Source organism: Mesoplodon densirostris, chromosome 19 (assembly GCF_025265405.1).
Source record: "Mesoplodon densirostris isolate mMesDen1 chromosome 19, mMesDen1 primary haplotype, whole genome shotgun sequence".
In the NCBI taxonomy this organism is placed as follows: Eukaryota; Metazoa; Chordata; class Mammalia; order Artiodactyla; family Ziphiidae; genus Mesoplodon; species Mesoplodon densirostris.
Window position 1 is genome coordinate 37,042,573 of NC_082679.1, and position 24,186 is coordinate 37,066,758.

The 24,186-nt window shown below is 57.8% G+C and overlaps 5 protein-coding genes across 5 annotated transcripts; all 5 read right to left on the minus strand.

Moving 5' to 3' along the window:
- Positions 1-70: 70 nt before the first annotated feature.
- LOC132480045 (metallothionein-1E-like) lies at positions 71-1,665 on the minus strand. The gene is made up of 3 exons (XM_060083890.1): positions 1,509-1,665; positions 868-933; positions 71-162 (listed from the first exon to the last, which is right to left on the minus strand). Exons 1-3 carry the CDS (start codon positions 1,534-1,536, stop codon positions 71-73), a joined length of 186 nt encoding a protein of 61 aa, XP_059939873.1. The 5' UTR covers positions 1,537-1,665.
- Positions 1,666-5,423: 3,758 nt separating this feature from the next.
- On the minus strand, positions 5,424-7,117 carry LOC132479938 (metallothionein-1E). Its single transcript, XM_060083680.1, has 3 exons — positions 6,983-7,117; positions 6,221-6,286; positions 5,424-5,515 (listed from the first exon to the last, which is right to left on the minus strand). The coding sequence occupies exons 1-3, from the start codon at positions 7,008-7,010 to the stop codon at positions 5,424-5,426; spliced, it is 186 nt and encodes a 61-aa protein (XP_059939663.1). The 5' UTR covers positions 7,011-7,117.
- A 2,980-nt stretch (positions 7,118-10,097) lies between these two features.
- Positions 10,098-11,692, minus strand: LOC132479990 (metallothionein-1E-like). The gene is made up of 3 exons (XM_060083789.1): positions 11,536-11,692; positions 10,895-10,960; positions 10,098-10,189 (listed from the first exon to the last, which is right to left on the minus strand). The coding sequence occupies exons 1-3, from the start codon at positions 11,561-11,563 to the stop codon at positions 10,098-10,100; spliced, it is 186 nt and encodes a 61-aa protein (XP_059939772.1). The 5' UTR covers positions 11,564-11,692.
- A 3,758-nt stretch (positions 11,693-15,450) lies between these two features.
- Positions 15,451-17,144, minus strand: LOC132479900 (metallothionein-1E). Its single transcript, XM_060083605.1, has 3 exons — positions 17,010-17,144; positions 16,248-16,313; positions 15,451-15,542 (listed from the first exon to the last, which is right to left on the minus strand). The coding sequence occupies exons 1-3, from the start codon at positions 17,035-17,037 to the stop codon at positions 15,451-15,453; spliced, it is 186 nt and encodes a 61-aa protein (XP_059939588.1). The 5' UTR covers positions 17,038-17,144.
- Positions 17,145-20,100: 2,956 nt separating this feature from the next.
- On the minus strand, positions 20,101-21,695 carry LOC132479910 (metallothionein-1E-like). The gene is made up of 3 exons (XM_060083621.1): positions 21,539-21,695; positions 20,898-20,963; positions 20,101-20,192 (listed from the first exon to the last, which is right to left on the minus strand). Exons 1-3 carry the CDS (start codon positions 21,564-21,566, stop codon positions 20,101-20,103), a joined length of 186 nt encoding a protein of 61 aa, XP_059939604.1. The 5' UTR covers positions 21,567-21,695.
- Between the last annotated feature and the right edge of the window lie 2,491 nt (positions 21,696-24,186).

Sequence of the window (24,186 nt, forward strand, 5' to 3'; positions counted from 1 at the left end):
TCAGAGTTGTAGAAAAACACAGGTCGGCCCGTGGTCCTCCATTGACACCTGGGGCAGGCTCTCCGCGACATCAGGCACAGCAGCTGCACTTGTCCGAGGCCCCTTTGCAGACGCAGCCCTGGGCACACTTGGCGCAGCCCACGGGGCAGCAGGAGCAGCAGCCTGGGGAGGCAAGGGCAGCGTGCAGTCGGACCACGCGTTGTCCGCACCCACCCTTCCCAACAGCAGGCCTGGCCCCAGCCGCCCTCAGGCCCAGACCCTGAGTTTACGACGGTGTCCTCTGTCCTGAGAGAATTGCTCTCAGACACTAGGTTCAGGTTGCCTGCCCCATCTGTGCCCAGGACAGGGCACAGCGCCTTGGACAGACAGCGAGCAGGGCCTCTGGGGCAAGAGAAAGCCGGCCCCCAGCACCACCAGTGATGTGAGCCACGTCCTCAGGATCAAAGTGGAGGCAAACCCCTCACAGAGTAGCTCCCGCTCGGGATAGGGAAGCTCTGGGTTGCTTCGACAGGAAGGGGCTGCACCAGGTCCGAGAAGCCACACACGGTCGCTCGCTCATGTCCCTACAGTGCTTCAGTCCCTGGGAGGATTCAGAAGCGTGCCTCAGGAGGCAGGAGGACTAGTTCTAGTGACAGGTCTGAGGTTGTTGGTTGGTGACCCGTCTGGGCCTCAGTCTCCCTGTTCTCTAGTGCGCGCCTGGGTCTCGGTCATGTCGAAGGTGATTCCAGCTCTGATTGGGAATCCCTTCCTGGTGAGGGGGGTGCCGGGAAGTTTGGTCCCTGTCCTGCTCCTGCCTGCTGAGCTCTGGGCTCCCTCCTCGCACTCAGCCCACACCCCGCATTGCCAGAGAAGGCCCCGCACACTCACTCTTCTTGCAGGAGGTGCATCTGCAGGCCTTGCAGGTGCAGGAGCCAGCGCAGCTGCAGGAGCCGCCTGCCAGGAAGGGAAAGGCCAGCAGTGAGCAGGGAGAGGGATGCAGGAGCTACAGCAGACGGTCAGCAATGCCTCCCTGAGCCCTCCTCCTCCGTCAGGACCCAGTCCTGGGAGCTCGTGTCCACTCAGGCGGATAGAGAAGCCCCAGCTCGTCTCTTCTGGTCCAAGGAGAGTAGGTCCCCTCCTGATGGGACTCCACAGGGAAGGTCCCAGGCTCCAGACCCAGCCCAGGCTGACTGGGGCTGGGGGCCAGGGCCCATGGCCTGAACCCCAAAGAGGCAGTGTCCCCTCCTCCCATCCAGTCCTGGCAGGTCCGAGGCCTCCTCCAAACACGGGGTCCCGGTCTAGCAATCCCCTGACCAGCTGGGTGACCTCAAGAAGGACAGCCTGGAGCCTCCGTGCCCTCAGTGTCAACAGAGAGGCAAAGGGAGACTGACATGCTCCCAGGGGCCTGGCTACCAAGAAAGCCCCGGACCCGTGACAGGAGTCCTCCTGAGCTCAAACTCAAAACCCTCCCTTGTCGTCCTGTGCCTGGGAAGGGGGCATCCTAAGGCTCAAAGCCAGGGCTCCCTTACCAGTGGGGCAGGAGCACTTGGGGTCCATCTGGAGGAGAAGTGAGGCCCGAGGTCCAAAGCAAGGGGCGAAGCGGCTGCACGGGTCCGGTGGGGGCCGTGTGGGAGCGAGGAGCCCGGGGGCTCAGTTATAGGCCGAGGAGGCGGCCCGGGCGCAGAGGCCCCGCCCCCGCCTTGCACGCGCCCCGCGGATCCGCGCCCGCGCCCGGGCCCGCGCCCGCGCCGTCCGCAGCGCCCTCAGCGCCCTGGGCCGGGCTGTGAGCAACAGGCGGGGCCGAGCGCACGATTCCACTTCGGGGCCGGCTGGAGCGGAGGAACCGGGTGCCGTGCGGTAAGCGGTGTCCCAGCCCCCTGGCCGCCCCTTCCCAATGTGCCCGACGGGAGCAGCCACCCTGTTGGCGGGTTGCGCAGGACTCCAGCTCCCGCGTCCTCCGGTCTTCCCCGCCCCGGGCCCCGCGCCGCCGGCCTGCGGGTCGCCGTTTCCTGCAGCCTGAGAACAGCCCCCGCCTCCCGCTCGTGTCCCTGGCTTGGCTGGAGCCGGGGAGCGGTGTCAGAGACGGCAGGCGGCTGTGACCCTCAGCACCGTTTCGCCCAGCCCATGTGTCCCCAGGCGTTGCCAGCCCCGGTCCCCACCACGGTCCTTTGGAAGCATGTTTCCGGTACCGTCTCCTGGAACCGCAGCGCGGTGAACATTGCCTTCAGCCGCTAGTCCTCCTCACTTGTGTTTTCCTTTCCTGAAGGGATCATGGCTCATTTCCGCGGGGGCTTCTTTGCCTCAACTTTCCAGGGGGGCTCCTCACTGTAGCCAGTCCACCCCACGCCAGGGTGGAGGTTCCCTAATCATGGGATGCTCCCCAGGGATGGCGTCATTGTAAGTGATAGGCAGACCTGGCGTTAAATAACAAAGCGAGACAAGTGGATAGTTCCCTTTGAGTAGTCCCGACAGTTACTCACCGTGGAGTCCAGGCCAAGCCTTGTTCATCACTTTTGCTCTTTGAACTGTCACACCAACCGGGAAGGGAGATCCTAGTCAGGAGCCCGTTTCCCAAAGGCCAAACTACCTACAGTACAAGGAGGCTCCGGAGGCAGGCACACGGTGCTGGGGAGTGGTGCCCTGCTTCTGTGCTTTTGTCGCTTCGCAGCTGAGAGAGGGAGTCGGTGAGAAAGCTCCCCTTTGGCCCAGAGCTGTGTCCTCAGCCCGTCTCTACCATGTCCAGCTCAATCCTGGGGGCGACCAGAGTGACAGAATAGGAATGGATTTATGACTTTGTGGCTACCTTCTGACTCTCTCCTTCAGTAGTGTTCAAGAGGTTTCTTTTGGTATAACGTATTTCGGAAAATCGCTGAAAAGAAAATGGTCAGGAAATCCGGATGCAGGTGACAGCAGAAATGGCAGGATCTTTTTGTATGTGTCAGGAGGACGGCGACTGTGTGACTCACGGCTTTCTACTTGTAGTGTCAACGGCTCTTGGCGGGAAGGCCGGATAACCCTCTCAGGGGAACTGGTCCCAGGCTCACAGGGTTGATGAGGACGGCCCAGAGCACAGAGCTAAACACACCATCCTTGCTTGCGTGTCTGGAAGGAGGACAATGTCTCCTAGGCTAATGATAACACATAAATAAAGAGATAAATAAGTGAATCGGTGATCCGATGGATTTACTCACTGAGTGCCCAGTAGGTTCTGACCTTCTTTGCGTGTATTCAATTCTGTAATCCCGAGAGCCAGACACTATTATTTTGCCCTTTAGAGCAGAGGAGACTGAGCCAGAGAGAGGTTATGTCACAGGGCTGTATGTGACACAGGTGGGACTGGCCCTCCTGCAGGCTGACTGCAGCCCCCCGCCCAACCGGACACCATGTCATCCCATGAAAGGTGAGAACACGGAACACCTGGCACAGCGGCGGCAGTGGGAAGGCCCTGAGCTGGCAGGCAGAGCCCTCTGCACAGCTCTGTGGCCTCTCTGGGCTTCAGCCTCCCACCTCTGCAGCCAGGAGCGCAGCTGGACCGTCTCCGAAGACCCTTGCAGCCCTGAAAAAGGAGAGGCCGGATTCCGCCTCCAGTGATGTCATGACCGGCACCCTGTGGCCGGGAGGTGGGACAGCTGTGGTGTAGGCGCCGTCCTCTGAGTACAGGCTGTGTGCCCTTGGGTAAGTTGCTTAACCTCTCTGCAATTGGCACCCTCACTCCAGACCTTGCAGGTTCACTGAGCCTGTGCAAATGCTGTGGCGGTGCCTCGTTCCATGGGGCTTGTTGGAGAACCTCCCCACGCCCTCTGGCACCGGATAAGCAAGGTTCCTATCCATCTGTGCCCTCACCATGAGCTTGCTTGCAAACCAGGGAGCCTTTCTCCAGGAGCTTGTTGGGAGCTCAAGGATTCTCTGTGCACAAATGTCAGTGTGGAGAGAGCGATCATAAAGGACACCGTTGGGGAAGCCCGAGCTAGGAGCCGGGCCACTATCTGGCTTATTCCCCCTCATTGAAATTAATCTTTTTTATCGAAAGGAGGAAATGAAATCTCCGAGAGTATCAGTGACTTGCCAGGTCAGGAAGTGGCTTGCTGGCTGTGATCCCGAGTGCCTGACACCAACACCCACGCACGCAGAACGGGCCGGCTCCTGAAATGCCCCCCTTCACACAGGGCACCTGTGGGCAATCTTGCTCCTGACTTCTGAGCCACGTGTCTCCTCTTTCTCTCCGAGTGCCCATCAACTAGGCGTTCCCTCCCCAGACCGCCAGGGGGCGCAACACCTGAAATATATTACCTGTTCCCTCAGCACACACTTCTTGCTAATAAACAGCACCAGGCCCTCCGCACTGCAGCACCACCATCACTCTGCAGAGGAACACGTGAAGTCCTTCTTCTGAAAGCAAGTCTCAGGGAAACAGCTGGGAAATTCCCACCAAATTCAAGTCACTATCGGGGTGTCAAGTAGCCACGGGCTGCATTTGAGGGAAGGGAAGATGTCAGCCTGATCTAGGGAGGAACTTGCGAAGACTCAGAGCCAAGGCCCTGCAGGGAGCTGTCACGGGTGGCGAGTGTCCTGTCAGTAGCCCTGGGCAAGCCAAGACTGATGTTCCCTGTGGGGAGGCAGGGGGCAGAGCTGCTCCAGGCGTGTGTGGTCCGCACAGTGGGGCGTCTGTGAAGCGTTCCCAGGACTCGGGCACACCTTCAATGTAAGTGCAGCATATGAAAGCGTCCAGCTTTCAGAATTGCTCCTCCACGTATGAAGGTGATTTGACGTGTTGAAGGGAAAAATGGGTGTCACATATCGTGTCCTTTTCTATTTTATCTCAGCGATTCTTTTTACTGACCAGGGTTAAAACGGTGGCAGAAAATACAAATAGGTCTTTCCAGGGTGTTTTAGACGCCAGTCGCATGTAGAAGTCAAACAAGAGGGGTGTGGGATTCCATCCCCTCTGGGTACTTTTCCAGGCTCTCATCACCGAGGACTGAGTTTGGCAGGGGCCCCCAGAGAAGGAAAATGAGAAATGGACAACGTTCTCTGCAATCCATACTCGTAAGGGGAATAGAGGGAGTGTGTCCTCTGTGTGTCCAGTGCCCTATGTCATCTGGCGAGGCTTTCATTTGGAGCTGAGAAACTGAAGCTCAACTTAACCTAAGGGGCTAAGACGCTCCGTGTGCGTGTTTTGGGGGGTGGGGGGGTACTCTTTGGTCCAGAGCCGAGGTCTCTGCACGTCCAGTCCAGTTCCCCACGCCAGCCCTGATGGGCACGGCGTCTCTTTGTTCAAGACAGAAGAAGGAAGACAGAGCCAGAATAAAGTCAACAACTTTTATTACAACTCACATATTTCATAGAAAAAGGAATGTAGCGTCAGGTCCGCTTGTATGAAAAACGGTAAAATGCAGGTTTGACCTGGTTGCCCTGTTGACACCTGGGGCAGGCTCTCCGCGACATCAGGCACAGCAGCTGCACTTGTCCGAGGCCCCTTTGCAGACGCAGCCCTGGGCACACTTGGCGCAGCCCACGGGGCAGCAGGAGCAGCAGCCTGGGGAGGCAAGGGCAGCGTGCAGTCGGACCACGCGTTGTCCGCACCCACCCTTCCCAACAGCAGGCCTGGCCCAGCCGCCCTCAGGCCCAGACCCTGAGTTTACGACGGTGTCCTCTGTCCTGAGAGAATTGCTCTCGGGCACTAGGTTCAGGTTGCCTGCCCCATCTGTGCCCAGGACAGGGCACAGCGCCTTGGAGAGACACTGAGCAGGGCCTCTGGGGACAAGACAAAGCCAGCCCCCAGCACCACCAGTGATGTGAGCCACGTCCTCAGGATCAAAGTGGAGGCAAACCCCTCACAGAGCAGCTCCCGCTCGGGGTAGGGAGGCTCTGGGCTGCTTCGACAGGAAGGGGCTGCACCAGGTCCGAGAAGCCACACAGGGTCACTCGTTCATTTCCCTACAGTGCTTCAGTCCCTGGGAGGATTCAGAAGCGTGACTCAGGAGGGAGGAGGACTAGTTCTAGTGACAGGTCTGAGGTCGTTGGTTGGTGACCCGTCTGGGCCTCAGTCTCCCTGTTCTCTAGTGCGCGCCTGGGTCTCGGTCATGTCGAAGGTGATTCCAGCTCTGATTGGGAATCCCTTCCTGGTGAGGGGGGTGCCGGGAAGTTTGGTCCCTGTCCTGCTCCTGCCTGCTGAGCTCTGGGCTCCCTCCTCGCACTCAGCCCACACCCCGCATTGCCAGAGAAGGCCCCGCACACTCACTCTTCTTGCAGGAGGTGCATCTGCAGGCCTTGCAGGTGCAGGAGCCAGCGCAGCTGCAGGAGCCGCCTGCCAGGAAGGGAAAGGCCAGCAGTGAGCAGGAGCTACAGCAGACGGTCAGCAATGCCTCCCTGAGCCCTCCTCCTCCGTCAGGACCCAGTCCTGGGAGCTCGTGTCCACTCAGGCGGATAGAGAAGCCCCAGCTCGTCTCTTCTGGTCCAAGGAGAGTAGGTCCCCTCCTGATGGGACTCCACAGGGAAGGTCCCAGGCTCCAGACCCAGCCCAGGCTGACTGGGGCTGGGGGCCAGGGCCCATGGCCTGAACCCCAAAGAGGCAGTGTCCCCTCCTCCCATCCAGTCCTGGCAGGTCCGAGGCCTCCTCCAAACCCTGGGTCTAGCAATTCCGTGACCTGCTGGGTGACCTCAACAAAGGCAGTCTTGAGCCTCTGTACTCCCCATTCAAAAATAGAGGCTGGAAATCGCTGGCGATCTAGTGGTTAGGGGACAGCGCTCTCGCTTCCTAGTGTCTGGGTTCCGTCCCTGGTCAGGGAACTAAGCTCCCACAAGCTGAGTGGTACAGCCAAAAAACAAAACAAAAAATAGGTTAAAAAAATGCTGTCGCTGCCCTGGCTGGGAAGAAAGCACTGGGTGAACCGCGGCCGTCCACTTGGGCTCGAATGGAAACTTCTTCCTCATCTAACCCCAGGGACACTGTGTCCTGGGCTGAGAAGCGGGCATGCAAGGCCCAGAGCCAGGGGTTCCTTACCAGTGGGGCAGGAGCAGTTGGGGTCCATTTGGAGCCAAGGCGAGGCCGGGGGTCGAAAGCAAGCGGCCAAGAGGCCCGTGAGCTGGTGGGAGGCGTGTGGAGCCTAGGAGCCTGCTTGCAGTGTTTGTACCCAGAGGAGGCGGCCCGGGCGCAGAGGTCCCACCCCCTCCTTGCACCCGCCCCGCGGATCTGCGCCCGCCCCGCCCGCAGCGCCCGGGGCCCGGCTGTGAGCAACCCTTGGGGCCGAGACAGGATTCTCCCAGGGTACGTGGGTCCGCTCTGCGCACGGAGAGCCGTCTTTGGTGCCTGCTCGCCGGTAGGGACTGTTTGCCGGGAGGTGCGCGGTGTCCTAGCCTCCCTGTCCGCCCCTCCCGATTTTCCCGAGGGCGGCAGCCACCTTGTTCCGGGATTTTCCAGCAACCCAGCCTCTGTATCCTCGCTGTCTTCCCCACCACCGGCCCCCGCGCTGTTGTCTTCAGGTTCCCCCTTTCCGGAGCCCGTGTGCAACCCTAGTCTCGCGCTCCCGTCCCAGGCATGGCTGGATCCTGGGAGTTGTGTGCAGAGGGCGGCGGTGGATGTGACCTTCACCACCAATCCTCCGACTCCCTCTTCCCCCACCATTTCCTGTCCTGGTCCCCACGATGGTCCTTAGGCAGCGCTTCTCTAACGTTTCTCCGTAAGAGCACCGCGACCAACTCAGGCCTCTGCCTCCCATCCTTCCTTCTTTTCTGCACTACTGAATGGATGGGTGGGCACACTTGTCCCTGTGCTCCTGGCCTAAACTTGGCAGGGGATTTCCTGATCCTAGCCAGTCCACCCTGCACCAGGATGGAGGTTCCCAAAGGATGAGATCCCACCCCGTGGAAGGGATCATTGTAAGTGATGGGCAGACCTGGCATTAAAGAGCACAGCATGAAGAGTGGTTATTTCCCTTTCAGTATTCGGCAGCGGGAAGGGCACTGAGCAGGCAGTCACATCCCTCTGCATAGCTCTGTGACCTCTCTGGACTTTAGTCTCCCATCTCTGCAGCCAGAAGCACAACTAGACTGTCTGAAAGGACACTTCCAGCTCTGAATAATGATAGGCAGGACTCAGCCTTCAGTGACCTCCTAATCGGCGACCTTTGGCAAGGAGGTGAGACAGCCTTGCTATAGCTTCAGACCTCTGAATATGGTCTGTGTGCCCTTAGGCAGGTTGCTGAAACTCTGGGTAGCTGGCGCAATCCTTCCAGCCCCTGCAGGTTCACTGTGTTACTGGTTCAATATAGATCAAGTGATAGAGAGGGTGGGCATTGATTTTGTGTTCCTCCAAATGGTGTGGCAGCATCTTATTCTAGGGGGGCTATTGCAGGGCATGCGCACTCCCCCTGCCAGTGAATCAGTAAACTTGCAATCAAACCTTAACCTCCTGCCTAGAGTCATGCTTGCAACACCATGAGCCTTTCCCCAAGAGCTTGTTGGAATTCATCAAAATTGTGTCCCAGGAAAGTCACTGTGAACAGAAGCAGCCTAATAGACACTGTTTATAAAGCCCTAGTGAGGAGCTAGGCCACTCTCAATACCACACAGGGATATCATCTCCTTTTTATAGGACATGGAGACTTAGAGAGGTCGAGCGACTCATTTAGGATATGCGGCTGGTAGGTGCCACTGTGGTCTGTGAACCAAGACTGCCTGACACCAGCACCCGTGCACCCAGCACAGGCTGGCTCCTGAAATCCCCTCTTCACACAGGACACCTGTGGGTGAGTGCGGTCCTGACTCTTGGGCCACGTGACTCGTCTTTCTCTTTGACTTTCCATCAAATAGCAAATCCCTCCAGAAGTTGTCAGGAGGACCAGCTCTCGCCATTATTTACAGGTCACTCAGCGCCTCACTCCTTCCTAATAAATACCACCACCACGTTGTAAATGCAGAATCTGACACTACCCTGCACAGGCAGACATGAAGTCCTTCATGTGGAACCAGTTTCCAGGTACTCTGCCTCTTGTTGGGAAATGGCTGGGCATTACCTACAAATTCCTAGTCACTTTGCTGCTTTCCAGTAGCCAAGGGCTGGATTTTGAAGGCAGCGTTCAGCCTGACCTAAAGGAACTTCCAAAGATTCAGAGCCAACTCACCGCAGGGAGCTCTCAGGGGTAGCAGGTGTCCTCTCACTGGCACTGGGCCAGCCGAGACGGATGTCCCCTGTGGGGATGGTGGGAAGAGCTACTTCAGGTGTGGGTGATCCACACAGTGGGGCGTTTGAAAGTGTTTTCCGTGTTCAACATACTCCTTTGATGAACTCATGGTTTTTTTTTAATGATTGAAGTATGGCTGATTTACAATATTGTGTTAGTTTCAGGTGAACAAACATGTTTTTACTTTTTAAATTTTTCCTGTATTACTCTGATCCTCATACATTTATTCAAATTTATTGAATCAAAAATTGGGTTTTGTATTTTGTGTCCTTTGAAATTTTTCTTAGTAGTTCACTTAATTTTATTTTACCAAAGTTTAGGTTTGTGAAGTTAGAAAATAAAAACCACAGCTAGAAAATTCACACATCTTTCAGTGCAGGGAGTTTGAGACTTCCAGGTAGGGATTCAGGTAACTGGAGGTGTGATTCCAACTTCTTTAGAGTCTATGAAGCCTAAGATCTATGAGGAAGATCTATGAGTGAAGTTAGCCAGGGAAATCAGAGGATGGGAAATGAGGCATTGAGAAGTCACCAACCCTTGCCATGCCACGAACCCTTGCCATGAGAATGGAGGGGACCTTGTATCTGCTCAACACCCTTAGAGCATCTGGTCTAATGCTCTTCCATTGTACGGAAGATGAACCCAGTGAGGGAGTGTGGCTTGTCTTAGGCACTCAGTTTGTTAGGGACTCACATTTTGTTCCAGTACCCAAGTCTCTGCACTTCTCATCCAGTCTCCTACACCAGCCCTGGATGGCACAAAAGCCCTTATTCCCAATGCACAGAAAAAAGAGCCGAGTCGGAAGAGTGTCAACAACTTTTATTACAACTCACATATTTCATAGGAAAGGGAATGTAGCAATCAAGTCAGAGTTGTAGAAAAACACAGGTCGGCCCGTGGTCCTCCATTGACACCTGGGGCAGGCTCTCCGCGACATCAGGCACAGCAGCTGCACTTGTCCGAGGCCCCTTTGCAGACGCAGCCCTGGGCACACTTGGCGCAGCCCACGGGGCAGCAGGAGCAGCAGCCTGGGGAGGCAAGGGCAGCGTGCAGTCGGACCACGCGTTGTCCGCACCCACCCTTCCCAACAGCAGGCCTGGCCCCAGCCGCCCTCAGGCCCAGACCCTGAGTTTACGACGGTGTCCTCTGTCCTGAGAGAATTGCTCTCAGACACTAGGTTCAGGTTGCCTGCCCCATCTGTGCCCAGGACAGGGCACAGCGCCTTGGACAGACAGCGAGCAGGGCCTCTGGGGCAAGAGAAAGCCGGCCCCCAGCACCACCAGTGATGTGAGCCACGTCCTCAGGATCAAAGTGGAGGCAAACCCCTCACAGAGTAGCTCCCGCTCGGGATAGGGAAGCTCTGGGTTGCTTCGACAGGAAGGGGCTGCACCAGGTCCGAGAAGCCACACACGGTCGCTCGCTCATGTCCCTACAGTGCTTCAGTCCCTGGGAGGATTCAGAAGCGTGCCTCAGGAGGCAGGAGGACTAGTTCTAGTGACAGGTCTGAGGTTGTTGGTTGGTGACCCGTCTGGGCCTCAGTCTCCCTGTTCTCTAGTGCGCGCCTGGGTCTCGGTCATGTCGAAGGTGATTCCAGCTCTGATTGGGAATCCCTTCCTGGTGAGGGGGGTGCCGGGAAGTTTGGTCCCTGTCCTGCTCCTGCCTGCTGAGCTCTGGGCTCCCTCCTCGCACTCAGCCCACACCCCGCATTGCCAGAGAAGGCCCCGCACACTCACTCTTCTTGCAGGAGGTGCATCTGCAGGCCTTGCAGGTGCAGGAGCCAGCGCAGCTGCAGGAGCCGCCTGCCAGGAAGGGAAAGGCCAGCAGTGAGCAGGGAGAGGGATGCAGGAGCTACAGCAGACGGTCAGCAATGCCTCCCTGAGCCCTCCTCCTCCGTCAGGACCCAGTCCTGGGAGCTCGTGTCCACTCAGGCGGATAGAGAAGCCCCAGCTCGTCTCTTCTGGTCCAAGGAGAGTAGGTCCCCTCCTGATGGGACTCCACAGGGAAGGTCCCAGGCTCCAGACCCAGCCCAGGCTGACTGGGGCTGGGGGCCAGGGCCCATGGCCTGAACCCCAAAGAGGCAGTGTCCCCTCCTCCCATCCAGTCCTGGCAGGTCCGAGGCCTCCTCCAAACACGGGGTCCCGGTCTAGCAATCCCCTGACCAGCTGGGTGACCTCAAGAAGGACAGCCTGGAGCCTCCGTGCCCTCAGTGTCAACAGAGAGGCAAAGGGAGACTGACATGCTCCCAGGGGCCTGGCTACCAAGAAAGCCCCGGACCCGTGACAGGAGTCCTCCTGAGCTCAAACTCAAAACCCTCCCTTGTCGTCCTGTGCCTGGGAAGGGGGCATCCTAAGGCTCAAAGCCAGGGCTCCCTTACCAGTGGGGCAGGAGCACTTGGGGTCCATCTGGAGGAGAAGTGAGGCCCGAGGTCCAAAGCAAGGGGCGAAGCGGCTGCACGGGTCCGGTGGGGGCCGTGTGGGAGCGAGGAGCCCGGGGGCTCAGTTATAGGCCGAGGAGGCGGCCCGGGCGCAGAGGCCCCGCCCCCGCCTTGCACGCGCCCCGCGGATCCGCGCCCGCGCCCGGGCCCGCGCCCGCGCCGTCCGCAGCGCCCTCAGCGCCCTGGGCCGGGCTGTGAGCAACAGGCGGGGCCGAGCGCACGATTCCACTTCGGGGCCGGCTGGAGCGGAGGAACCGGGTGCCGTGCGGTAAGCGGTGTCCCAGCCCCCTGGCCGCCCCTTCCCAATGTGCCCGACGGGAGCAGCCACCCTGTTGGCGGGTTGCGCAGGACTCCAGCTCCCGCGTCCTCCGGTCTTCCCCGCCCCGGGCCCCGCGCCGCCGGCCTGCGGGTCGCCGTTTCCTGCAGCCTGAGAACAGCCCCCGCCTCCCGCTCGTGTCCCTGGCTTGGCTGGAGCCGGGGAGCGGTGTCAGAGACGGCAGGCGGCTGTGACCCTCAGCACCGTTTCGCCCAGCCCATGTGTCCCCAGGCGTTGCCAGCCCCGGTCCCCACCACGGTCCTTTGGAAGCATGTTTCCGGTACCGTCTCCTGGAACCGCAGCGCGGTGAACATTGCCTTCAGCCGCTAGTCCTCCTCACTTGTGTTTTCCTTTCCTGAAGGGATCATGGCTCATTTCCGCGGGGGCTTCTTTGCCTCAACTTTCCAGGGGGGCTCCTCACTGTAGCCAGTCCACCCCACGCCAGGGTGGAGGTTCCCTAATCATGGGATGCTCCCCAGGGATGGCGTCATTGTAAGTGATAGGCAGACCTGGCGTTAAATAACAAAGCGAGACAAGTGGATAGTTCCCTTTGAGTAGTCCCGACAGTTACTCACCGTGGAGTCCAGGCCAAGCCTTGTTCATCACTTTTGCTCTTTGAACTGTCACACCAACCGGGAAGGGAGATCCTAGTCAGGAGCCCGTTTCCCAAAGGCCAAACTACCTACAGTACAAGGAGGCTCCGGAGGCAGGCACACGGTGCTGGGGAGTGGTGCCCTGCTTCTGTGCTTTTGTCGCTTCGCAGCTGAGAGAGGGAGTCGGTGAGAAAGCTCCCCTTTGGCCCAGAGCTGTGTCCTCAGCCCGTCTCTACCATGTCCAGCTCAATCCTGGGGGCGACCAGAGTGACAGAATAGGAATGGATTTATGACTTTGTGGCTACCTTCTGACTCTCTCCTTCAGTAGTGTTCAAGAGGTTTCTTTTGGTATAACGTATTTCGGAAAATCGCTGAAAAGAAAATGGTCAGGAAATCCGGATGCAGGTGACAGCAGAAATGGCAGGATCTTTTTGTATGTGTCAGGAGGACGGCGACTGTGTGACTCACGGCTTTCTACTTGTAGTGTCAACGGCTCTTGGCGGGAAGGCCGGATAACCCTCTCAGGGGAACTGGTCCCAGGCTCACAGGGTTGATGAGGACGGCCCAGAGCACAGAGCTAAACACACCATCCTTGCTTGCGTGTCTGGAAGGAGGACAATGTCTCCTAGGCTAATGATAACACATAAATAAAGAGATAAATAAGTGAATCGGTGATCCGATGGATTTACTCACTGAGTGCCCAGTAGGTTCTGACCTTCTTTGCGTGTATTCAATTCTGTAATCCCGAGAGCCAGACACTATTATTTTGCCCTTTAGAGCAGAGGAGACTGAGCCAGAGAGAGGTTATGTCACAGGGCTGTATGTGACACAGGTGGGACTGGCCCTCCTGCAGGCTGACTGCAGCCCCCCGCCCAACCGGACACCATGTCATCCCATGAAAGGTGAGAACACGGAACACCTGGCACAGCGGCGGCAGTGGGAAGGCCCTGAGCTGGCAGGCAGAGCCCTCTGCACAGCTCTGTGGCCTCTCTGGGCTTCAGCCTCCCACCTCTGCAGCCAGGAGCGCAGCTGGACTGTCTCCGAAGACCCTTGCAGCCCTGAAAAAGGAGAGGCCGGATTCCGCCTCCAGTGATGTCATGACCGGCACCCTGTGGCCGGGAGGTGGGACAGCTGTGGTGTAGGCGCCGTCCTCTGAGTACAGGCTGTGTGCCCTTGGGTAAGTTGCTTAACCTCTCTGCAATTGGCACCCTCACTCCAGACCTTGCAGGTTCACTGAGCCTGTGCAAATGCTGTGGCGGTGCCTCGTTCCATGGGGCTTGTTGGAGAACCTCCCCACGCCCTCTGGCACCGGATAAGCAAGGTTCCTATCCATCTGTGCCCTCACCATGAGCTTGCTTGCAAACCAGGGAGCCTTTCTCCAGGAGCTTGTTGGGAGCTCAAGGATTCTCTGTGCACAAATGTCAGTGTGGAGAGAGCGATCATAAAGGACACCGTTGGGGAAGCCCGAGCTAGGAGCCGGGCCACTATCTGGCTTATTCCCCCTCATTGAAATTAATCTTTTTTATCGAAAGGAGGAAATGAAATCTCCGAGAGTATCAGTGACTTGCCAGGTCAGGAAGTGGCTTGCTGGCTGTGATCCCGAGTGCCTGACACCAACACCCACGCACGCAGAACGGGCCGGCTCCTGAAATGCCCCCCTTCACACAGGGCACCTGTGGGCAATCTTGCTCCTGACTTCTGAGCCACGTGTCTCCTCTTTCTCTCCGAGTGCCCATCAACTAGGCGTTCCCTCCCCAGACCGCCAGGGGGCGCAACACCTGAAATATATTACCTGTTCCCTCAGCACACACTTCTTGCTAATAAACAGCACCAGGCCCTCCGCACTGCAGCACCACCATCACTCTGCAGAGGAACACGTGAAGTCCTTCTTCTGAAAGCAAGTCTCAGGGAAACAGCTGGGAAATTCCCACCAAATTCAAGTCACTATCGGGGTGTCAAGTAGCCACGGGCTGCATTTGAGGGAAGGGAAGATGTCAGCCTGATCTAGGGAGGAACTTGCGAAGACTCAGAGCCAAGGCCCTGCAGGGAGCTGTCACGGGTGGCGAGTGTCCTGTCAGTAGCCCTGGGCAAGCCAAGACTGATGTTCCCTGTGGGGAGGCAGGGGGCAGAGCTGCTCCAGGCGTGTGTGGTCCGCACAGTGGGGCGTCTGTGAAGCGTTCCCAGGACTCGGGCACACCTTCAATGTAAGTGCAGCATATGAAAGCGTCCAGCTTTCAGAATTGCTCCTCCACGTATGAAGGTGATTTGACGTGTTGAAGGGAAAAATGGGTGTCACATATCGTGTCCTTTTCTATTTTATCTCAGCGATTCTTTTTACTGACCAGGGTTAAAACGGTGGCAGAAAATACAAATAGGTCTTTCCAGGGTGTTTTAGACGCCAGTCGCATGTAGAAGTCAAACAAGAGGGGTGTGGGATTCCATCCCCTCTGGGTACTTTTCCAGGCTCTCATCACCGAGGACTGAGTTTGGCAGGGGCCCCCAGAGAAGGAAAATGAGAAATGGACAACGTTCTCTGCAATCCATACTCGTAAGGGGAATAGAGGGAGTGTGTCCTCTGTGTGTCCAGTGCCCTATGTCATCTGGCGAGGCTTTCATTTGGAGCTGAGAAACTGAAGCTCAACTTAACCTAAGGGGCTAAGACGCTCCGTGTGCGTGTTTTGGGGGGTGGGGGGGTACTCTTTGGTCCAGAGCCGAGGTCTCTGCACGTCCAGTCCAGTTCCCCACGCCAGCCCTGATGGGCACGGCGTCTCTTTGTTCAAGACAGAAGAAGGAAGACAGAGCCAGAATAAAGTCAACAACTTTTATTACAACTCACATATTTCATAGAAAAAGGAATGTAGCGTCAGGTCCGCTTGTATGAAAAACGGTAAAATGCAGGTTTGACCTGGTTGCCCTGTTGACACCTGGGGCAGGCTCTCCGCGACATCAGGCACAGCAGCTGCACTTGTCCGAGGCCCCTTTGCAGACGCAGCCCTGGGCACACTTGGCGCAGCCCACGGGGCAGCAGGAGCAGCAGCCTGGGGAGGCAAGGGCAGCGTGCAGTCGGACCACGCGTTGTCCGCACCCACCCTTCCCAACAGCAGGCCTGGCCCAGCCGCCCTCAGGCCCAGACCCTGAGTTTACGACGGTGTCCTCTGTCCTGAGAGAATTGCTCTCGGGCACTAGGTTCAGGTTGCCTGCCCCATCTGTGCCCAGGACAGGGCACAGCGCCTTGGAGAGACACTGAGCAGGGCCTCTGGGGACAAGACAAAGCCAGCCCCCAGCACCACCAGTGATGTGAGCCACGTCCTCAGGATCAAAGTGGAGGCAAACCCCTCACAGAGCAGCTCCCGCTCGGGGTAGGGAGGCTCTGGGCTGCTTCGACAGGAAGGGGCTGCACCAGGTCCGAGAAGCCACACAGGGTCACTCGTTCATTTCCCTACAGTGCTTCAGTCCCTGGGAGGATTCAGAAGCGTGACTCAGGAGGGAGGAGGACTAGTTCTAGTGACAGGTCTGAGGTCGTTGGTTGGTGACCCGTCTGGGCCTCAGTCTCCCTGTTCTCTAGTGCGCGCCTGGGTCTCGGTCATGTCGAAGGTGATTCCAGCTCTGATTGGGAATCCCTTCCTGGTGAGGGGGGTGCCGGGAAGTTTGGTCCCTGTCCTGCTCCTGCCTGCTGAGCTCTGGGCTCCCTCCTCGCACTCAGCCCACACCCCGCATTGCCAGAGAAGGCCCCGCACACTCACTCTTCTTGCAGGAGGTGCATCTGCAGGCCTTGCAGGTGCAGGAGCCAGCGCAGCTGCAGGAGCCGCCTGCCAGGAAGGGAAAGGCCAGCAGTGAGCAGGAGCTACAGCAGACGGTCAGCAATGCCTCCCTGAGCCCTCCTCCTCCGTCAGGACCCAGTCCTGGGAGCTCGTGTCCACTCAGGCGGATAGAGAAGCCCCAGCTCGTCTCTTCTGGTCCAAGGAGAGTAGGTCCCCTCCTGATGGGACTCCACAGGGAAGGTCCCAGGCTCCAGACCCAGCCCAGGCTGACTGGGGCTGGGGGCCAGGGCCCATGGCCTGAACCCCAAAGAGGCAGTGTCCCCTCCTCCCATCCAGTCCTGGCAGGTCCGAGGCCTCCTCCAAACCCTGGGTCTAGCAATTCCGTGACCTGCTGGGTGACCTCAACAAAGGCAGTCTTGAGCCTCTGTACTCCCCATTCAAAAATAGAGGCTGGAAATCGCTGGCGATCTAGTGGTTAGGGGACAGCGCTCTCGCTTCCTAGTGTCTGGGTTCCGTCCCTGGTCAGGGAACTAAGCTCCCACAAGCTGAGTGGTACAGCCAAAAAACAAAACAAAAAATAGGTTAAAAAAATGCTGTCGCTGCCCTGGCTGGGAAGAAAGCACTGGGTGAACCGCGGCCGTCCACTTGGGCTCGAATGGAAACTTCTTCCTCATCTAACCCCAGGGACACTGTGTCCTGGGCTGAGAAGCGGGCATGCAAGGCCCAGAGCCAGGGGTTCCTTACCAGTGGGGCAGGAGCAGTTGGGGTCCATTTGGAGCCAAGGCGAGGCCGGGGGTCGAAAGCAAGCGGCCAAGAGGCCCGTGAGCTGGTGGGAGGCGTGTGGAGCCTAGGAGCCTGCTTGCAGTGTTTGTACCCAGAGGAGGCGGCCCGGGCGCAGAGGTCCCACCCCCTCCTTGCACCCGCCCCGCGGATCTGCGCCCGCCCCGCCCGCAGCGCCCGGGGCCCGGCTGTGAGCAACCCTTGGGGCCGAGACAGGATTCTCCCAGGGTACGTGGGTCCGCTCTGCGCACGGAGAGCCGTCTTTGGTGCCTGCTCGCCGGTAGGGACTGTTTGCCGGGAGGTGCGCGGTGTCCTAGCCTCCCTGTCCGCCCCTCCCGATTTTCCCGAGGGCGGCAGCCACCTTGTTCCGGGATTTTCCAGCAACCCAGCCTCTGTATCCTCGCTGTCTTCCCCACCACCGGCCCCCGCGCTGTTGTCTTCAGGTTCCCCCTTTCCGGAGCCCGTGTGCAACCCTAGTCTCGCGCTCCCGTCCCAGGCATGGCTGGATCCTGGGAGTTGTGTGCAGAGAGCGGCGGTGGATGTGACCTTCACCACCAATCCTCCGACTCCCTCTTCCCCCACCATTTCCTGTCCTGGTCCCCACGATGGTCCTTAGGCAGCGCTTCTCTAACGTTTCTCCGTAAGAGCACCGCGACCAACTCAGGCCTCTGCCTCCCATCCTTCCTTCTTTTCTGCACTACTGAATGGATGGGTGGGCACACTTGTCCCTGTGCTCCTGGCCTAAACTTGGCAGGGGATTTCCTGATCCTAGCCAGTCCACCCTGCACCAGGATGGAGGTTCCCAAAGGATGAGATCCCACCCCGTGGAAGGGATCATTGTAAGTGATGGGCAGACCTGGCATTAAAGAGCACAGCATGAAGAGTGGTTATTTCCCTTTCAGTATTCGGCAGTGGGAAGGGCACTGAGCAGGCAGTCACATCCCTCTGCATAGCTCTGTGACCTCTCTGGACTTTAGTCTCCCATCTCTGCAGCCAGAAGCACAACTAGACTGTCTGAAAGGACACTTCCAGCTCTGAATAATGATAGGCAGGACTCAGCCTTCAGTGACCTCCTAATCGGCGACCTTTGGCAAGGAGGTGAGACAGCCTTGCTATAGCTTCAGACCTCTGAATATGGTCTGTGTGCCCTTAGGCAGGTTGCTGAAACTCTGGGTAGCTGGCGCAATCCTTCCAGCCCCTGCAGGTTCACTGTGTTACTGGTTCAATATAGATCAAGTGATAGGGAGGGTGGGCATTGATTTTGTGTTCCTCCAAATGGTGTGGCAGCATCTTATTCTAGGGGGGCTATTGCAGGGCATGCGCACTCCCCCTGCCAGTGAATCAGTAAACTTGCAATCAAACCTTAACCTCCTGCCTAGAGTCATGCTTGCAACACCATGAGCCTTTCCCCAAGAGCTTGTTGGAATTCATCAAAATTGTGTCCCAGGAAAGTCACTGTGAACAGAAGCAGCCTAATAGACACTGTTTATAAAGCCCTAGTGAGGAGCTAGGCCACTCTCAATACCACACAGGGATATCATCTCCTTTTTATAGGACATGGAGACTTAGAGAGGTCGAGCGACTCATTTAGGATATGCGGCTGGTAAGTGCCACTGTGGTCTGTGAACCAAGACTGCCTGACACCAGCACCCGTGCACCCAGCACAGGCTGGCTCCTGAAATCCCCTCTTCACACAGGACACCTGTGGGTGAGTGCGGTCCTGACTCTTGGGCCACGTGACTCGTCTTTCTCTTTGACTTTCCATCAAATAGCAAATCCCTCCAGAAGTTGTCAGGAGGACCAGCTCTCGCCATTATTTACAGGTCACTCAGCGCCTAACTCCTTCCTAATAAATACCACCACCACGTTGTAAATGCAGAATCTGACACTACCCTGCACAGGCAGACATGAAGTCCTTCATGTGGAACCAGTTTCCAGGTGCTCTGCCTCTTGTTGGGAAATGGCTGGGCATTACCTACAAATTCCTAGTCACTTTGCTGCTTTCCAGTAGCCAAGGGCTGGATTTTGAAGGCAGCGTTCAGCCTGACCTAAAGGAACTTCCAAAGATTCAGAGCCAACTCACCGCAGGGAGCTCTCAGGGGTAGCAGGTGTCCTCTCACTGGCACTGGGCCAGCCGAGACGGATGTTCCCTGTGGGGATGGTGGGAAGAGCTACTTCAGGTGTGGGTGATCCACACAGTGGGGCGTTTGAAAGTGTTTTCCGTGTTCAACATACTCCTTTGATGAACTCATGGTTTTTTTTTTAATGATTGAAGTATGGCTGATTTACAATATTGTGTTAGTTTCAGGTGAACAAACATGTTTTTACTTTTTAATTTTTTCCTGTATTACTCTGATCCTCAAACATTTATTCAAATTTATTGAATCAAAAAGTGTCCTTTGAAATTTTTCTTAGTAGTTCACTTAATTTTATTTTACCAAAGTTTAGGTTTGTGAAGTTAGAAAATAAAAACCACAGCTAGAAAATTCACACATCTTTCAGTGCAGGGAGTTTGAGACTTCCAGGTAGGGATTCAGGTAACTGGAGGTGTGATTCCAACTTCTTTAGAGTCTATGAAGCCTAAAATCTATGAGGAAGTGAAGTTAGCCAGGGAAATCAGAGGATGGGAAATGAGGCATTGAGAAGTCACCAACCCTTGCCATGCCACGAACCCTTGCCATGAGAATGGAGGGGACCTTGTATCTGCTCAACACCCTTAGAGCATCTGGTCTAATGCTCTTCCATTGTACGGAAGATGAACCCAGTGAGGGAGTGTGGCTTGTCTTAGGCACTCAGTTTGTTAGGGACTCACATTTTGTTCCAGTACCCAAGTCTCTGCACTTCTCATCCAGTCTCCTACACCAGCCCTGGATGGCACAAAAGCCCTTATTCCCAATGCACAGAAAAAAGAACCGAGTCGGAAGAGTGTCAACAACTTTTATTACAACTCACATATTTCATAGGAAAGGGAATGTAGCAATCAAGTCAGAGTTGTAGAAAAACACAGGTCGGCCCATGGTCCTCCATTGACACCTGGGGCAGGCTCTCCGCGACATCAGGCACAGCAGCTGCACTTGTCCGAGGCCCCTTTGCAGACGCAGCCCTGGGCACACTTGGCGCAGCCCACGGGGCAGCAGGAGCAGCAGCCTGGGGAGGCAAGGGCAGCGTGCAGTCGGACCACGCGTTGTCCGCAACCACCCTTCCCAACAGCAGGCCTGGCCCCAGCCGCCCTCAGGCCCAGACCCTGAGTTTACGACGGTGTCCTCTGTCCTGAGAGAATTGCTCTCAGGCACTAGGTTCAGGTTGCCTGCCCCATCTGTGCCCAGGACAGGGCACAGCGCCTTGGACAGACAGTGAGCAGGGCCTCTGGGGCAAGAGAAAGCCGGCCCCCAGCACCACCAGTGATGTGAGCCACGTCCTCAGGATCAAAGTGGAGGCAAACCCCTCACAGAGTAGCTCCCGCTCGGGATAGGGAAGCTCTGGGTTGCTTCGACAGGAAGGGGCTGCACCAGGTCCGAGAAGCCACACACGGTCGCTCGCTCATGTCCCTACAGTGCTTCAGTCCCTGGGAGGATTCAGAAGCGTGCCTCAGGAGGCAGGAGGACTAGTTCTAGTGACAGGTCTGAGGTTGTTGGTTGGTGACCCGTCTGGGCCTCAGTCTCCCTGTTCTCTAGTGCGCGCCTGGGTCTCGGTCATGTCGAAGGTGATTCCAGCTCTGATTGGGAATCCCTTCCTGGTGAGGGGGGTGCCGGGAAGTTTGGTCCCTGTCCTGCTCCTGCCTGCTGAGCTCTGGGCTCCCTCCTCGCACTCAGCCCACACCCCGCATTGCCAGAGAAGGCCCCGCACACTCACTCTTCTTGCAGGAGGTGCATCTGCAGGCCTTGCAGGTGCAGGAGCCAGCGCAGCTGCAGGAGCCGCCTGCCAGGAAGGGAAAGGCCAGCAGTGAGCAGGGAGAGGGATGCAGGAGCTACAGCAGACGGTCAGCAATGCCTCCCTGAGCCCTCCTCCTCCGTCAGGACCCAGTCCTGGGAGCTCGTGTCCACTCAGGCGGATAGAGAAGCCCCAGCTCGTCTCTTCTGGTCCAAGGAGAGTAGGTCCCCTCCTGATGGGACTCCACAGGGAAGGTCCCAGGCTCCAGACCCAGCCCAGGCTGACTGGGGCTGGGGGCCAGGGCCCATGGCCTGAACCCCAAAGAGGCAGTGTCCCCTCCTCCCATCCAGTCCTGGCAGCTCCGAGGCCTCCTCCAAACACGGGGTCCCGGTCTAGCAATCCCCTGACCAGCTGGGTGACCTCAAGAAGGACAGCCTGGAGCCTCCGTGCCCTCAGTGTCAACAGAGAGGCAAAGGGAGACTGACATGCTCCCAGGGGCCTGGCTACCAAGAAAGCCCCGGACCCGTGACAGGAGTCCTCCTGAGCTCAAACTCAAAACCCTCCCTTGTCGTCCTGTGCCTGGGAAGGGGGCATCCTAAGGCTCAAAGCCAGGGCTCCCTTACCAGTGGGGCAGGAGCACTTGGGGTCCATCTGGAGGAGAAGTGAGGCCCGAGGTCCAAAGCAAGGGGCGAAGCGGCTGCACGGGTCCGGTGGGGGCCGTGTGGGAGCGAGGAGCCCGGGGGCTCAGTTATAGGCCGAGGAGGCGGCCCGGGCGCAGAGGCCCCGCCCCCGCCTTGCACGCGCCCCGCGGATCCGCGCCCGCGCCCGGGCCCGCGCCCGCGCCGTCCGCAGCGCCCTCAGCGCCCTGGGCCGGGCTGTGAGCAACAGGCGGGGCCGAGCGCACGATTCCACTTCGGGGCCGGCTGGAGCGGAGGAACCGGGTGCCGTGCGGTAAGCGGTGTCCCAGCCCCCTGGCCGCCCCTTCCCAGTGTGCCCGACGGGAGCAGCCACCCTGTTGGCGGGTTGCGCAGGACTCCAGCTCCCGCGTCCTCCGGTCTTCCCCGCCCCGGGCCCCGCGCCGCCGGCCTGCGGGTCGCCGTTTCCTGCAGCCTGAGAACAGCCCCCGCCTCCCGCTCGTGTCCCTGGCTTGGCTGGAGCCGGGGAGCGGTGTCAGAGACGGCAGGCGGCTGTGACCCTCAGCACCGTTTCGCCCAGCCCATGTGTCCCCAGGCGTTGCCAGCCCCGGTCCCCACCACGGTCCTTTGGAAGCATGTTTCCGGTACCGTCTCCTGGAACCGCAGCGCGGTGAACATTGCCTTCAGCCGCTAGTCCTCCTCACTTGTGTTTTCCTTTCCTGAAGGGATCATGGCTCATTTCCGCGGGGGCTTCTTTGCCTCAACTTTCCAGGGGGGCTCCTCACTGTAGCCAGTCCACCCCACGCCAGGGTGGAGGTTCCCTAATCATGGGATGCTCCCCAGGGATGGCGTCATTGTAAGTGATAGGCAGACCTGGCGTTAAATAACAAAGCGAGACAAGTGGATAGTTCCCTTTGAGTAGTCCCGACAGTTACTCACCGTGGAGTCCAGGCCAAGCCTTGTTCATCACTTTTGCTCTTTGAACTGTCACACCAACCGGGGAAGGGAGATCCTAGTCAGGAGCCCGTTTCCCAAAGGCCAAACTACCTACAGTACAAGGAGGCTCCGGAGGCAGGCACACGGTGCTGGGGAGTGGTGCCCTGCTTCTGTGCTTTTGTCGCTTCGCAGCTGAGAGAGGGAGTCGGTGAGAAAGCTCCCCTTTGGCCCAGAGCTGTGTCCTCAGCCCGTCTCTACCATGTCCAGCTCAATCCTGGGGGCGACCAGAGTGACAGAATAGGAATGGATTTATGACTTTGTGGCTACCTTCTGACTCTCTCCTTCAGTAGTGTTCAAGAGGTTTCTTTTGGTATAACGTATTTCGGAAAATCGCTGAAAAGAAAATGGTCAGGAAATCCGGATGCAGGTGACAGCAGAAATGGCAGGATCTTTTTGTATGTGTCAGGAGGACGGCGACTGTGTGACTCACGGCTTTCTACTTGTAGTGTCAACGGCTCTTGGCGGGAAGGCCGGATAACCCTCTCAGGGGAACTGGTCCCAGGCTCACAGGGTTGATGAGGACGGCCCAGAGCACAGAGCTAAACACACCATCCTTGCTTGCGTGTCTGGAAGGAGGACAATGTCTCCTAGGCTAATGATAACACATAAATAAAGAGATAAATAAGTGAATCGGTGATCCGATGGATTTACTCACTGAGTGCCCAGTAGGTTCTGACCTTCTTTGCGTGTATTCAATTCTGTAATCCCGAGAGCCAGACACTATTATTTTGCCCTTTAGAGCAGAGGAGACTGAGCCAGAGAGAGGTTATGTCACAGGGCTGTATGTGACACAGGTGGGACTGGCCCTCCTGCAGGCTGACTGCAGCCCCCCGCCCAACCGGACACCATGTCATCCCATGAAAGGTGAGAACACGGAACACCTGGCACAGCGGCGGCAGTGGGAAGGCCCTGAGCTGGCAGGCAGAGCCCTCTGCACAGCTCTGTGGCCTCTCTGGGCTTCAGCCTCCCACCTCTGCAGCCAGGAGCGCAGCTGGACTGTCTCCGAAGACCCTTGCAGCCCTGAAAAAGGAGAGGCCGGATTCCGCCTCCAGTGATGTCATGACCGGCACCCTGTGGCCGGGAGGTGGGACAGCTGTGGTGTAGGCGCCGTCCTCTGAGTACAGGCTGTGTGCCCTTGGGTAAGTTGCTTAACCTCTCTGCAATTGGCACCCTCACTCCAGACCTTGCAGGTTCACTGAGCCTGTGCAAATGCTGTGGCGGTGCCTCGTTCCATGGGGCTTGTTGGAGAACCTCCCCACGCCCTCTGGCACCGGATAAGCAAGGTTCCTATCCATCTGTGCCCTCACCATGAGCTTGCTTGCAAACCAGGGAGCCTTTCTCCAGGAGCTTGTTGGGAGCTCAAGGATTCTCTGTGCACAAATGTCAGTGTGGAGAGAGCGATCATAAAGGACACCGTTGGGAAAGCCCGAGCTAGGAGCCGGGCCACTATCTGGCTTATTCCCCCTCATTGAAATTAATCTTTTTTATCGAAAGGAGGAAATGAAATCTCCGAGAGTATCAGTGACTTGCCAGGTCAGGAAGTGGCATGCTGGCTGTGTACCCGAGTGCCTGACACCAACACCCACGCACGCAGAACGGGCCGGCTCCTGAAATGCCCCCCTTCACACAGGGCACCTGTG